Source organism: Cricetulus griseus (assembly GCF_003668045.3).
Source record: "Cricetulus griseus strain 17A/GY chromosome 1 unlocalized genomic scaffold, alternate assembly CriGri-PICRH-1.0 chr1_0, whole genome shotgun sequence".
Classification (NCBI taxonomy): domain Eukaryota; kingdom Metazoa; phylum Chordata; class Mammalia; order Rodentia; family Cricetidae; genus Cricetulus; species Cricetulus griseus.
Genome location: NW_023276806.1, coordinates 187,499,297 through 187,515,770, shown reverse-complemented (window position 1 = coordinate 187,515,770; position 16,474 = coordinate 187,499,297). Strand labels below are relative to the sequence as shown.

Genomic DNA, 16,474 nt, shown 5'->3' with positions numbered 1-16,474 from the left:
AATTAGATTTCCTTTTCTTTAAAGAGACATGTGGCCCATGGTAAGAACCATGTATTCTTTAAGGCTAAAGATTTCACCAGCAAAACCCTAAGGCAAAGCCTTTACTGGAGTGGGAAACAACTTACGAGTTCATCGGCGTCTACATCTAGCCTGTGATGATGCGCTCGTGAACTTTTAAGACTTTTTTTGGTAGAATTCCTAAATATGTGAGATTTCCAGCCATTGGGAGTCATGCCATCAGCAGCCTTTTCTTCACTTAGTTCAACTTCAAATTCTTGTGATAGGATCTGGCTTCCTGATGTCTGAATGAGAGATAAGACATTACATTGGGTGTATCTCTCTCTCTCTCTCTCTCTCTCTCTCTCTCTCTCTCTCTCTCTCTCTCTCTCTCTCTGTGTGTGTGTGTGTGTGTGTGTGTGTGTGTGTGTGTCTAGATGAATAAAATCTCCAAGTTTAGAATTAATAAAGCATCTCTGAATGTTACATGCATCCACATTTTTTACAACATTGAATTAAAACCAGGTTGAGGTTTGAGAGCAAAGAAAGCTCTTAATTAAGTGAATTCTCAGGGTCACCATGATTCCATCCTCCATCTCTCTAACAGGACCAACAAGAAACTAGGAGGGTAAAACAAAACTCAGAAGTAGGCATGGTGAGGAAACCTAGGGAGAAACAATCACCGGCCCTGAGAACCCCAGACCTGGTAGACGCAGCAGAGGTGATTCAGTGTAAGCCCTATTCACAGGGAATAATAATAAGGCCCGATATGGCTAAATCTGGCTGCACTACTGCCAAGTAGCTCTTATTCTCATTTAATCATATTGGACCACCATTCAGTTTGAAAATGTACAAGTTTTCTTGGGAAAAAAGGCCCAGAGAATATGATACAGAGTTTAGAGCAATCTGTTGTCTTCCAGCCAAAGTTCTTGTAGTACTGTGAGGTCATTATGGACGAAACAGAAGTGGGACAGTAAGGACAGGTAGGAGTTATTTCATTTGAGACTCCCACATGTCATCATATCACCTTGCTAATAATCATGTCAAGATGAAAACGAAAATGGATTTAAAATTCCCTTGCTGTCTCTGTTCTTTTTTCCTCATTATTTGCTGTAATAAAAGAGCAGAACAAAAGCAACAGAAGGGAGAAAGAAGGGCTTTAATTGGCTGCCAATTGCAGGTTCCAGTCCAGCCAAAGCTTGAGAAAGCATCTACAGTACGCCCATAGTCGGGAAACAGAGAGCAATAACGAAACTACACTTCTGAGTCCAGGATTGTCTGCCCAGGGCATGGTTCCACCCACAGTTAAGATGTGTCTTCCCACATCATTCATTAACTCAAGAGGGCATGCCCCAGAGGCCCGTCTTCTTGTCCAGGTGACAACACTACCTACTATAGTTACATATATTTTAAAATAGAAAGTGATCAAGAGGCCTTATATAAGAGACGGGTGGTGGTGGCGCCTGCCTTTAATCCCAGCATTCCGGAGGCAGAGGCAGGAGGATCTCTGTGAGTTCGAGACCAGCCTGGTCTACAAGAGGTAGTTGCAGGACAGCCTCCAAAGCCACAGAGAAACCCTGTCTCAAAAAACAAAACAAAACCAAAAACAACAAACAACAACAAAAAATGTAATTATAAAACTTCCTGGCATTCCACTCTTTGGGGAATCTGAAAATTTCAGTAACTATTCTGTTCTAGGTTCTTAAAAAAAAAAAAATAGCACAATGAGATACGATCTAAATAATAAATCCATCCTTTAAAAACCATCGGTAGCTTTCCAGTGGACTCAGATGTTCATGTAACTTTTTAACTTTTTAGGATATATATATGTAATATGTTAATATATCTGTTTTACTTGACATGTTTTGCACATATTGATTAAACTCAATGTGGTACTGTGTGTGTGTGTGTGTGTGTGTGTGTGTGTGTGTGTATTCATGTGTGGGGTGCAGATGTATGTGTGTAAGTGTGTTTGTGCCCCAATGAACAGGTAAGCAAAGGACAGGTGACAACATCAGATTCTGTTCCTCAGGTGCTGTCCAACTTTTGCCTCTTTTTTTTTTTTTTTTTGGAAAGAGGGTCTCTCATTGGTCGCAGCTCACCAAGTAAGCTGGACTGACTAACCAGAAGTCCCCAAAGATCTACCTGATCTACCCAGCACAAGTGTACATGCCATCATATCTAACTTTTTTTTTTTATCTGAGAACAAGATAAGCATGCAACTGGCTGAGCTACTGTCCCCAACTACCAGCGCATGTTTTCAACATGTGTATACGATCATCATGACTGATAAGGGTAACTGGCATATTGGTTACCTCAAAAAAAATGATCACCTTTATTGGAGAGATTCAAAGTCCTCTCTCCTTGTGCTCAGACTATAGCTCAGTGGTGGAATGTTCACCTTGCATAATGAGGCCTGGCTTTAGTCCTCACAACTGAAAAGGAAATGACCCCCAGCTGTTTTGAAGTACAGAACTAATTGTTGTCAGTCATAGTTACCCTACTGTGCTCTAGAACATCAGCTATTACTCCCCTCTGCCTGCATCCCTGTACCTGTCAATCACCTTCTTCCTAATGCTCCATATCACTGCCCAGTCTCTACAAACCATCAATCTATTTTCTTCCTCTGTAACAGCAACCTCCTAGCTCTTACCCTTTAGTGCCAGGTACTCACCCTTATAGCAATGGCTCACTGCAGGTTTGCTAATCCAAATGCGGGACCGACTCTCAGCAGGGTTGGGACTTGTTGGGAAACTGAGGGAATTGTTAGCATTGTTTTAATTTGTGCTTGTTCTGCAATGTTTAAATAGGGAGCAAAGACCCTGAATAGGCTAAGTATTCAGCTAGAGAAACTAATAGCTTCACACATTTCTTTGTTTTTCCTTTTTCTTTCTTTCTTTTTTTTTTTTTTTTTTTTGATTTTTCAAGACAGGGTTTCCCAGCTTTGGAGGCTGTCCTGGAACTAGCTCTTGTAGACCAGGCTGGTCTTGAACTCACAGAGATCCGCCTGCCTCTGCCTCCCGATTGCTGGGATTAAAGGCGTGCGCCATCACTGCCCGGCTCACATTTCTTATAATTATGCCTGAGTAATTGAAATGATAATATTTCATGATGTGTGTCTAGAATATAAAGGGGGAAATCTAAAATACACGTGTATGAGCCTATTATAATGACAAAGCAAATATACATAGTTTAAAATTTGTGAACTACAGTCATAGGAAAGTTTTAGGTTACTTATTCTGCAAGGTTGATAAAATGCTAGTGCACATATAAGACAAACTAATAATATTTTAGTGACTAGAGCAAACAATTTTTAAAAAATCAACTATTCACTTCCTAAAGCTATGCATGTTGATATTCGCTTTACCAAGTTTGTCTGCAAAGCCTTTTTCCTTCCACTGGGAAGGACCTGTTAGTTTGGACATATTCCCCATACAATCAATAATGATTGCTCTAATGAACACATTAACTGTGAATTCTGCATTTGTCTGTCTTCCCCTGAGCCCTTCCTTTCCTAGGTTCTGAATTAAGGCTTCAGCTCTACCTAATTGTAATGCCTCATCCTAGTCATTATTTCCTTGTATGAATGTAACTGTAATCTTTCTTAATAAGTTAAAGACTACCGTAACAGCAACCCAGACAACAAAGAGAACCATCCTTGGCAACCAATACCTGCATGTTCACGAGTTTGAAGTAGACCCCTTCCTTCTGCATCAGCTCACTGTGGCTTCCTTGTTCCACGATGACTCCATCCTCAAACCCAGCAATGACATCTGCATTTCTGACTGTAGACAATCGGTGAGCTATCACAATAGTGGTTCGGCCTTCTCTGGCCTAATGGGGAAACAGACAAATCTGTAGTACATTGGGATTACAGTACAAACATGCTGTCAATCAGCAGGCCTTGGGTAGTACGTAAATGAAGTAATGAAGTAAATGAGAGTGACATCCCATATTTCAGTGTGCTTAAAGCACAGACACCACTCCTTCATAAAAGATAAAAGTCACATCTGCGTTCCAGAGCATGCGGGGAAGCCAACCCTTTCAATATGAGGGTAGACTACTCTGGAAGCCTATGGTAGTATCTGATACTCAAGGAAGTTATAAACAAGCAAATAAATTTTTATTAGACCTGATAAGTGTCTTCACATTTGTCTGATGAGCTCTACCTTTGAGCTGTATGGTGCACTGAACACTCCAGCAGAAACATTTTAGGGAGGTCATTATGAAGTCACAGCTTTCTCCAGAGACTGATCTTAACATAATTCATATGCGTACATACATTTACAAATAAATACATATATATAGTCACATATTTAGTTATATGTATTTCACATATATTTCAAAGTAAGTATTTGTATTTTTACTATTTTAACAAAATTAATAAATCCACAAAGAAATAACTTAAAGTTTGGAATAAAGTAAAGTACAATGAAGAAATAGACACTATGCTATAATGAAAAATTATTATCGAAAAATACTTGGAAATTATAATTAATTTCTTCACATATTTTAGCAGACATGCTTTTGTCAAAAACAAACAAACAAACAAACAAAAAAAACTATGAGCAGGAAAGAAGCAGAACTAAACGGTTCCTCCCACAAGCGTGGACCTAGGTTCATTGCACCATGGTGGAGCCAGCCGAGTTCACTGGCCTCTTTCTGCAGATAGTGCAGCAGGCCAAGGGAAATCAATAAATCACAAGAGATGACCTCATTTGCCCTATGGCTTTATTTCTCAATCGAGATTCCAAAAGAACTGACAAAAATTTGCAAAACATTCCAGTTTGCTGCCTGCCCCCATCCCGGGTGTTTAGTCCCAGATACTGACCTTATCCAGAGCCGCCTGAACCTCAGCTTCACTTTCTGTGTCCAAGGCTGATGTCGCCTCGTCCAGCAGGAGGATCTTGGGGTTGCGGACCAGTGCCCGGGCAATGGCGATTCTCTGTTTCTGTCCCCCACTCAGCTGTGCCCCTCTCTCACCAACCAGGGTGTCAAATTTCTAAACAGAGAACCCAGAAAAACTCTGGAAACATATCCATTCAATCAATTTTACAGTGTTGGGGATCAACCCAGGCAGGGCCTTGAGTACGCTAGGCAAGTCTTCCGCCACTGAGTTACATATATGTCAGCCTTCTTAGAACATTTTAAATACAAAAGTGTGGCATTTGTAGAAATGGATGAAGACAACTGAAGCTTTGACTGTCATAATGTATCCTAAATTAAAATAAATGAACACTGAACTGTAAAAATTACCGACATCTCCTATATGTTTTTATATCATTTACTTACAAAATACAGTCACCCTTAACTGAATAATTCAAGAGATTTACCCAGCAAGGTTGAACAACATTGTAACACAAAAGTTAACTTAGCCTTTGAAGGAAGAACTCAGTTGCTCGTGTTATAATTCTGATTTTAATGAGACTTTACCTGCTGTATATAATTTTACTATTTTAAAGTTAAAACCTTCTTTTTTTAATTGGACAAAAGGGAGGAATGTGGACTATTCCTTTACACAGTGTGAATATATGTCATTGTGATTGGTTCAATAACGAAGCTGACTGGCCAATAGATGGGCAGGATAAGGTTAGTAAGAGAGCCAAATTGAAAATGCTGGGAGAAAAGGACAGGGTCTGAGGAGTCCCTCAGGAAGCAGGAAGAAGCAAGATGGGTACGCCATACTGAGAAAAGATACCAAGCCACATGGCAAAATATAGATAAGAAATGTGGGTTAATTTAAATGTAAGAGTTAGGTAGTAACAAGCCTAAGCTATTGGTTGAGCATATATAATTAATATTAATCCTCTGTGTGGTTCCTTGGGGAGCGGCTTGAAGGACAGAAACTTCTGCCTACATTTACCTGTGGTAGTTTCATGATGAACTCATAAGCATTGGCTTCTTTGACAGCTTTCTTTATCTCCTCCATGGTTACATTCCCACGGCCATAGCGAATGTTTTCAGCAATCGTGGTAGAAAACAATACCGGCTCCTGACTCACCACGCCAATGATTTCCCGAAGGTACCTGACATTGAAGTTCCGGATGTCCTGCCCATCAATGCTAATCTGAAAGGAAGAAAGATTTCCTACTCAGTACTTTAAACAACCTAATTTCTGAGGCACAAGGGCTCTTTACTGTAAGAAAGTCTTAGCTAGTATTGAAGTCACGGAAAGTTAGATATAACAATTAAGTTTAAACAGAATATGCAGGAATAAGTAAAGCATCCATACTTTCTCCTTATATTCCTTACATATATATATATATATATATATATATATATATATATATATATATAGTTTTTTTCAAGAGTGAGTTATCAGTTATCCTTCATAAGAAATTTTGGATCTATAGTTATTTGTCGTAGTGCTGAAAAAAAAAAATGACCCCAAGGCCTACTCAAGTACTCTCCCTCTGCAACCCATCCTGCCCAATTGTGTTTTAGGCATGCCACTGTTTTTAATTACCAATAATAATTTAAGTTAAAAATGCCCCATTACCTAACTAGCCCACATACATTTAAATGACATTTTGTTTTGCTATGCTTAACATACCGCCATTTACTTTATCATTTCTTAACTTTTTTAATTGATACAATTTTTTATTAATTCTTATTGAAATTAGAAACCATCTTATTTTACATACCAATCCCAGTTCTCTCTCTCTCTCTCATCCTCCCATGCCCCCCACTAACTCCCCATCCACTCCCCAGGGAGGGTGAGGCCTTCCATGGGAGATCATCAAAGTCTATCACCTCATTGGGGCAGGGCCTAGTCCCTCCCCTGTGTACCTAGGCTGAGACAGTGTCCCTCCATGAACATTCCTTTTTTCAAAAATTGTTATAAAGGCAAAGAATTACTAACTTGAGAAGAATGATTTTTTTCCTTCTTAATATCAATTGATTTACTGTCATTTGTCAGGCATTTATTCCTTGATGAATAAAAGCTAAATAAACAACTCTTTATAAGTAATTTAGTAGTGGGCAGCACTAGCAGAAATATATATTACATCTTCATTGTACCTTACTAGGACTGGAACCCATTGCTGACCTTTTTTTTTTTTTATAAAAAATGTTATTCAACTATCAATCCATTCCTACCGGTAATGCTTCTTAACCAGACATCCTGCAAAATACAGACTTTGTACAAATCACGGCATCTTTAATACAAGAAAAGTAACATGCATTATTCACCGAGTACAGTGACAGAGTTCGTTAATGGCAATGACCCTTCCCTACAACACAACGGCTTCTGTGACATGTAAGTGCTTTCTCTCTCCGAGTAGTAGCTTTACACTCAACGAGACACAGGATGTAAGTTTGGGGTGGCCCTGGGGAGGGAGGGGACTCAGTGAAGAAACTCCATGCCTCAGCTGTATTCTGAGTACAGGTAGTTTTTGGCTTTTGATTTTTGTTTTTGCTGCTGATTTTGTTACAAGCACTCATGTCAGGACAAAGATGAAATGTGCAAATTTAAAATTTAAATATTCATTTTCTCTAAGCTCCAGCTCAGTAAAAGATTGCCCCAGTTTCCCTGCAATTTTAAACTACAAGATCAAAGCTAGTAATTTGTTATAAAAGTTATATATTGAAAAGAAATGATGAAAACACAATTGGGAACTATTTAAGAAAAAAAAAAATGCAGGTCTAGCCCTGCTGTGTCAACCCTGTTCCCTATATTCAATTACATGGCACCAGCACGGCCACAGGCAACACCTGTGAACAGTGAGCAAGCTGCACAAAACCAGCTCAGCCAGGTTGCTGCCGGGTCATGGCCAGGTAGTCTGTTTTCTTCTGAAGCATCTGCTGCTCTGTTCTGTCTTTGTTAGACTCACCTGTTGTTGTTGTTTTAAGATCTGTTGTTTAAAGGTTAAAATCTCTGTAAAACTTAAAAATGTTTTAAAATCTGCTGAAAATGCAACAAATTCTCAATTAGAATTATTTAAGTAATACCCTTCATTGATGTTACTTCAGCCCCCGAAAAATGCAAGAGCACTGGCACACAGAGCACAAGCGCACCTGCCCCTGAAGAGATGAGCCTGCTCGCCACCCTCACATGCAGCGGTTTTTGTTTCCAAGGAGCCAAAATTGTTTAGAATTTGCTTCCCATTTTGCACCAGTCTTTAAACACTTTTTGTGGTGAAATTTTGCAGAGTAGTTTAAATCTTTTGTTAATGCTGACTATTTTTTAATCGTTAGTTCTTTGGCAATTTAATACATATGTATGTATTTAATGCATTTTTTTAAAATTTCCTCCCCCAATCCTCTCTTTTCTTCTTCCCATTCCTGCCAACTCTCTCTCCTCCCTACAAGTTCTTTCCCTCATTCATGTCTTTTTTGCTATGTTTTTTTGACCCACTGCCATCTATGTGACCATGGGTTTGGAACTATCTATTTTTTGTTTGTTTGTTTGTTTTTGTTTTTGTTTTTGTTTTTTTTTGAGACAGGGTTTCTCTGTGTAGCTTTGGAGCCTATCCTGGCACTCGCTCTGGAGACCTCGAACTCACAGAGATCCGCCTGCCTCTGCCTCCTGAGTGCTGGGATTAAAGGCGTGCACCACCAACACCCAGCTGGAACTATCTATTAGAGCCTTATGGGCTCTTGGGGGTAGGAGTATACAAAGGAATGTTTGCCCTCCTCCCAGAATCTACCACAGACAATAATTTAAACTGACCATTTCTCAAAAGTATTTTAAAATCTATATATATTTTCTCTTTTAAAACTTAATTGTTTTGGTACATTCACCCTCTTGCTCCAACTTTTCCCAGATCCTCCTCCCCTTCCACACCCACAAACTCTCATTTATATACACATATTCTATATCATATATATTATATGTCATATATCATATATATAATGTGTCTATATATATATACACACACACATATATATACATATACATATATATGCGTGTGTGTGTGTGTGAAAAATAGCTCTCTACATTTCTTCTCAAATCATTTGTTTGTTCATATCCTAAAATCAGCAGGGCTGCTTTCATAGATCCACATTAATTTCTGAAATAGGAAACTGTTAAGTGATGTAGGAGCACCCAGCACACTGTGGGTAGTTCCATTCCATGAGAAGGTGGTCATGGGTTTACAGAGTGTAGTTGAGTATGATCCTGAGAGATCCAGCAAGCACACTTACTTCCTCCATGACCTCTGCTCCAAGACCCCACATGAGCTCCTGTCCTGACTCAATGATGGACAGGGTAAGTGTGAGCCAGATAAAACCTTTCCTAACCACAGTTGCTTTTGGTCATGGTGTTTGTCAAGGCAACAGAAAGAGAGCTAAAGTCCTTTGTAAAGTTGTGTTTCATAGTTGTTGCCTAACATTTTAATATCAGGAAATGCAATGTCCTTAAGTTTGGACAACCAAAGAGGAATTTAAAGTGAATTAGTATTGTTTATACTTAGTGTTGCAATAATTCTGATCATCATTCTCTATACAAGAGAATATCCCTCTTAGGAAATTTATTCTGAAGGAGAATGAAGTAAGTGGGTCAAAATACAGACAATTAATATATCTAGGTGAAGGGTATGTGTGTTCCCTGAAAAAAAAAAAAAGATGATTCTAACCTGTTCTGACCCTCCATGTTCCAGGAAGAGATTCAGATTTGTCTGTGTTATGCCTTGGTTTCCTTTAGATAGCCAAAACCTAAAGAACACAACCATTTTTGCTTAATTTAATTGCTGTTTTAAAATGCTTGTGGCCACAATTACTAGGCTGTCAAGAATAACTATGTGGAAATTATTTGGTCAAATCAGACTCGTGGGGAGCCATTCTCTCAGTGTTGGGTTGACAGAAGAGTTCTGCTAGGTCCCGTTGTTTCAAGGCTTTTCATTGAAAGCATCTGTCCCTCTGCCCAAAAATACATGTTTTTGTCCCAATGTGTTGCAACACTGTGTGCTCTTGCCAAGATCAGATGCACACACAGATGTGTTTGTAAGAAAACAATATCTAGAGCCTATTTATTTATGACCAGCTTCCTGAGCTGGGGAACCTGGTTCTTCCCACTTACCGTACCCTCTGTGGGGTCGTAGAGCCTCTGCAGCAGCTGGACAGTGGTGCTTTTCCCACAGCCACTGTTGCCAACAAGGGCCACCGTCTGCCCACTCTGCACCTTCAGGTTGAGACCCTTCAAGATCTGCAGGGGAAAGCAAGGCAAAACACACTTCACACCACAGCTCCAAGGAAGGAGCAATTCAATTCTATTTAGAATTGGCAGGAAGGGGTATCAGTTTTAAGACTTTAACTCCAATAGCGCAAAGCACACAAAACCCCCAAGAATTAGACTATAGTATGGTGATCATGAACTTAAGCTGGGAGTTCCAGTATTGCTGATGGTACCTTGATATTAGCCCGAGATGGATAGGAAAAGTGAACATCACTGAAGTCCAAATTTCCTTTGATGCTGTCTGGTTTGTGTCCTCTCTCTGAAAAACTGTCAATTTTAGGATTCTAAATAAAACAAAATTCAATGACTATTTTATCAAAGAATAAGCAATTAGATGTTTAAGGAACAGGGTTCATCAAAATCAAGTATAGAACCTGGAAGAACGTGATCTCCTCCGTGTGAGCAAACACACAGTGAAGGTGCGGTGTGTGTGTGCATGTGCATGTGTCTAAATGTGTGCCTATTGTGGTACATGTATGCTCATGTGTATGTGTACATGTATGTTGTGCATGTGTGTGTATACATGTGTGTGTGTGATTTACTGAAAAATTTTTCCTGAAAAGTGCATAGGGAATATTCATTTCATCTCATGCAACATTTCACTTCCAGTTTTTGGCATACATTATAGATTTTCTAAATGGTCAGATATACAGCAGAATGGGTCAAGAAGGCTAATTGAATGGTGAGCACAGCATTATTTAGGAACTATGTAAACTTTCAACATATTTAGAATTCAGAATTCGATCTAATTCTCTAATTTTAGCTATCAGCTTTAAATTTTAACTGTGTAAATGCAATAACATACTTTAGTATGTAAAATCTTCCATTTGCAATGTACCCAGACCAATTTATTCAGTATAGTTGATTTAAGGTCAAAAATAGACAATTCAGTGAGAAAAGGAAACCTCATAGCAACACTCGCTGTTAATTTGGTCCTATAAACAATTTATCTCCACACACACTGTTCTATATAGAAATCCTAATACTTTCCATCTGCCTATAGTATAATAAGGAGATAAATCAGAAAAAAATTTATCCTGTGCTATAGTAATGGATGGATATAAACACTCACAGGTGAGCTTAGTGCTATTATATTATCAGATAAACTTGTAGAGTCATCTTATGGCATTCAATACCGTGGCGGGGTCAGTAGCCTCCCATTGTAACAATGTATTTTCTTAACTAACGTAGTACATATGATTCAAAAGGTGTAGCCTACAGCCATACTCAATTATCAACACCACAATGACTCTCTCAGCTTTCAGATAACGAAAGACTCACATTATCAATAATGTCAAAGATCACATAAGCTGCTCCTCTTGCATTGGCAAAAGCATCAATACAGGGGGCAGCCTGCCCCACACTGAAAGCCCCAATGAGGATTGAGAAGAACACCTGAGCAAAAGAGCATGGAGAACAGTTAGGCACAGGATGACACCACCAGAGTTAGAGCTTGCTTCAGATGTAACATACAAAGGAGTAAATTTAGGATTTAGGATTGATTTCATACTGAGAAATACTATTTGAACATCTTCATGGACACATTGTGATAATTTGCTATGGGTATATAATTAGTGTGATAAGCACTTCCATCATTTTAATAAGAAATAAGGACTGTTTCAGTAAAAGACAAAATTTATAAAAATTAACATAGCATTTTCTTATCTGACTGTGTTTTTCAGCATCAGAAACAAGTTTTGTTTAGTATGCCAAACTATTTGCTGCATTTTTCCTGATTATATAAATATTAGTCATAAAGGGTTGGGAAACCCATTTCATTAGCGCTGAAGCTGAAGCATTTTGCCGTTAGTGTCATTATGCAGCTCTTTACCATTTCCTTTAACTCTGCAAGGAATGGTACAAAATGTTCAATAGGAAACATTGCAGATTTTGACCCCATGGAATTTTCCTTAAAAAGGCTATTATAGATTTATATATGGACATATGAACAAAATTTTATGCAAAATATTTAACATTTCATTTTATATTTTAAAACTAACATCTTTCTGTAGCCCAAGGTGGTCTAGAACCCATTATGCTGTCCAGGCGGACCTGGAACTCATCAGAAGGCCTATTCTCGGCCCCAGTCTCCTTGTGCTGGCATTAAAGGTGTGCATGGCCATTCCTAGTCAGTTCATCCATCTATAGAACAGGAAATGACTCTGGTTATTCTGTTCTGGCATACAAAACAATACATGTTTTCTTGTTTTATCATTGGAAAATAAATGTAAATATAAATCCAAGAATACAGTTTAGGGAAGCCAGATTAATAGCATATGTAATTTAAGAAGAATATAGGAGAAGAGAAATTACTTCTTTCATTCCAGGCATGGTAAAACTACATATAGCTTATTTTCTCTGAAGCAACAATGATGTTCAAGTTTACAAAACCCAAATGCATTTAATACCTATCTCTAATCTTAATATAAATAAGGACCAGTGAGAGAAAAGTTCTCCACCAGAGTAGATGTTACGATGTTAGTGTAATAGTCTCAACCCTGTATGTAGTTCCCTCTATCTTGCCAGGTTCCCTCTATCTTGGAAGTTACTTTCAGCCCTGTGACACAAGTATTCTTGTCCTCATGCTACAAATGTGGACACATTCATCACACAAGGTTAATGACAAAGTCAAGATGCAACCTTCCTTCTTTATAAAACATCTGGAGGAAATGAAGAAGTGAAAAAAATATGACAAACTACCACAGTGACAAGCGGGGGCTGAGGAGACTCAACTGTTACTAATGCCCTCAACCATCACCAAGGCCTAGTAATACCTGGTAGGGTACATTGTGACATTCAAGTTTCCATATGTTGAAAGTACGAGCTCCAAATTATATTAGGATTTTCATTTTGAGCAACAAGCAAGAAACAAGTTTTGAAATCTTTCCATTTAAATGATTTTGTACTAACCAACCCCAACATGGGAAGACGGTCATAAAATATCACTGAAAATATTACCAAAGATCTACATATCTACATAAGATCTACCTCAGTTAGGAAACAGAAAAACATACATATCTGAAAAATATATACTAAAATTCACTATCAATTCTTAGCTTGTAACTTAAATTTTAAAAGTTTTTATTTTAATCTTTAGTATAATTCAAGTATATTATTTTCATAATCATGTCATGAGGTTATCTTCACTTTTACATAAACAAATGAACATATTTTTTATATTTTAAAAAGCTGGTACTTCATGTGGTGTGAATTGAATGCTCTTTTACATAATGACCTATCTATAATAATAATAAATGTATCTATTCTCAGCAGGAGAATAAAGGTAATTCCAATATATACTATTCCATCCACATTTTTATTTCCCTTTGTATGTATATGTATTTCCCCCATGGTTGAGCCACGCGTTATTATCTTGTCCTCATTAGGACTTGATTTGTGTGTTCCAGAAAGCCAGCTCTACCCACATGACAGCAAAGATAAACCTACAATCACAACTTATTCTTCCAAAAGAAGGAAGATGGGAAAAGAATAGGTCAGGGCTACAGAGATGGCTCAGGGTTAAGAATTAATACTGCTCTTGCAGAGACCAAGTTTGGTTCATATTGTACCTATGACAGGAGGCTCGCAACCTTCTGTAATTCCAGGTCCAGGGGATCCTACACATCTGGCCTCCACAGGTACCTACACTCATATCACACGTGAGTTCAAGTACACACACACACACACACACACACACACACACACACACACACACACACACCTTGAAATAATACTAAAAATAAATCTTTAAAGAAGAAAGCTAAGATGGGTGTAAAATAAATTCAGATTCCTCATAAATATTAGAGGTATTACTTACTGTCATTGCATTTCCAATAGTATATTCTTTTGATATAACCAAAGTGGATCCATACCAGAAGGCCAATGCATAGGATGCATATATTAACAAGAAGGCAATGCCCATGGATATGTTTGCTGAGATAGCCTTTTTAATTCCAATTTTTTTGGCATTTTCTAAGTGTTTCTGATACCTACCGGAAAATGAAGAGTGGACTGTGAGAATGAGAATAATAATTTACAACCCAAACAATAATCACCTAGCAAGAGGTTCAAAGATAAAAGCCATGAAGGGAATAAACTCTTGGGGAGCCCCAGCATCCGGGGAACTGGCCCCATTCAGGATCAGTGCTCATTAGAACAGACCTAGCCTGCTCCTGACCCGCCTGCCTCATCTCCTATGGCTGACCCAGAGTGGAAGTCTCACTCCTGGGATACCAAGAATCTTCCTGTTATCAAAATGGACAGCCTTACCAGTCAGGATTAAGGGAGAAAAAAAAAAAAAAAAAAAAAAACACCACCAACAAAAAACAATCCAACCCCTAGGCTCTGTAATGGTTACTTTCATAACCCAGGCTTATGTTTTCCTCTCTATAGAAAAGAAAATCTTCCCTAGGTTGCTCTTCTGGGTAAGGGTGAGAAATTCTGCACGTTTCGTTTACATGAACCATGGGCTTCCTGCTTTGATCTTTATAAATCAAGCAATCTTCAAGTGCCAAGCCAGGTATAAGGTTAGAAAGTGGCTCCTACAAGATATATGGGTCTTTCTCCATTTTATTGTTTTAGTTTAATTGTTTCAGAAATGGAGAAAAGAACTCTACTAACTTAATCCTATTAATCATGAGACTGGTAAAGTAATTACAAAGTGTAGTTAGTATATTGGCGAGCTTATGGTTGATGGCAAACTTGATAATTCTTGTTCCTGTTGTCCCTATCATACTAGAATATCATCTCTTCTTATAATGTTTCATCCTATTAACATCTTATTTTTGAATAAGTATTTTAGTATTTGAATATTTTAAGTTCATATTGCTGGCTTCCACAATTATAAGTATTATATATATATATATATATATATATATATATATATATAAATTTTCAGAATGATTTTAGCAAATTAAAATATTTTTACATACAATTAAATTAATTCTATTCTTTCACGCTAGATTCAAACAGTGGAAATGTCATTGTTGGCTCCCTAATCTTGTGGGTTTACAATGAAACTCGGAGGGAGAACATCATATAAATTAGAGTGTTTCTTTTTATCAAAACTCCCCAGAAACATCACTGCATTTTTAGTTCAGTTCAACGAGGCATGGAATTCATTAGTCATTGTTTTTAAAATGTATGCTGTCACACAGAAAGGTTTTTTTAAATGCCTTTAAGCGCCCAGTGCTTTGGAGTACTTTCCTCCACTACGAGTGCTGCATTCATCAAGCAGAGCTGTGTCTGAGGAGGCAGCCAGGGCACCACCTCCAACACTGTAATTATGGCTGGGTGGCAGAGTCTCCAGGTGCATGCAGCAGCAAGATTGACAAGTGCCCCTGTGTGACACAATGCTCCAGTGAGAGTGGGCATGCTGTAATTACCTTCATTGGGTAATGGAGCGGCATGATTACACTGACATCCTGAGGTCCACCTGAGGGTTAGTGTGCTCTGTGTGGACTATTGTGTACAGGAAGCAGCAGTGAGAGAGAAAAAAGGAAGACGTTAGAGAACCAGAAACACCATGGCTTCCAAGAGGGATAAAGAACAGAAAAATAGAGAATGAAATGGAAGCGATTGGAGAAGCTTTGCATTTAATACTGGAAACTTGATAGAGAATTTTCAGACACTGTATTTAAAGAGTTGTGGCTATCGAAAGTCTCACATAAAGAAGATATTTTTATGGGGTCACATTTCAACTATATTTAGGGAAAATTATTTTAATGAGAACATTAATGATTTATACACTTATATATTTATCTCCAAACTCATCAAGATACATGTACTTAATATGTAGAGCCCTTTATCGAGTCTATCTCAATGAAATTTCTTCTGTTTGTTTGTACTGTGGTGTTTTTTAAGCAAGTGCCCATATCCTCCAGCACATGACCATGGAGAAGCGCTTCTGGAATTGAGGCAGACAGCTAGATGTGAGGGGGAGTTATGTCCAGTTCTTACAGCCCCACAGAAAACCCTGGGTTGTGACTAGGAGACCCATAGCTCAGATTTTTCTCTTCTGTATTTCAGTTTCTAGCCAGTAAAGGAGGTGGAAAAGTAAAAGTACCTTGATAACTGTACTTCTATATATTGGCATCCTTTGGAACCCTGCATATTTCCTCTTATGCAGTTAAGAGCATTATTCTGGGAAGCATGCCCCTGGGCATCATCAGGCCTCTAATGGAGTTAGTTTGTAGAACACATGAGGTTGAGAACCCCCGTTTGAGCCTGATAAGTCACAGCCAATAGTGAAAAATGCTTGTATCATGTGGGGAAGGTCAATATCAGGAAAAAGAAAGTAGTAAA

The 16,474-nt window shown here is 38.3% G+C and overlaps 1 protein-coding gene across 1 annotated transcript in view; it reads right to left on the bottom strand.

The window, feature by feature from the left end:
- The window catches only part of Abcb4 (ATP-binding cassette, sub-family B (MDR/TAP), member 4), a 50,617-nt gene that overhangs the window by 18,724 nt on the left and 15,419 nt on the right, over window positions 1-16,474 (bottom strand). The window contains 8 exon segments of the mRNA NM_001243987.1: window positions 126-302; window positions 3,670-3,831; window positions 4,829-4,999; window positions 5,861-6,064; window positions 10,016-10,141; window positions 10,345-10,455; window positions 11,453-11,566; window positions 13,989-14,160. Of these exon segments, the coding sequence (NP_001230916.1) occupies window positions 126-302; window positions 3,670-3,831; window positions 4,829-4,999; window positions 5,861-6,064; window positions 10,016-10,141; window positions 10,345-10,455; window positions 11,453-11,566; window positions 13,989-14,160 (1,237 nt within the window).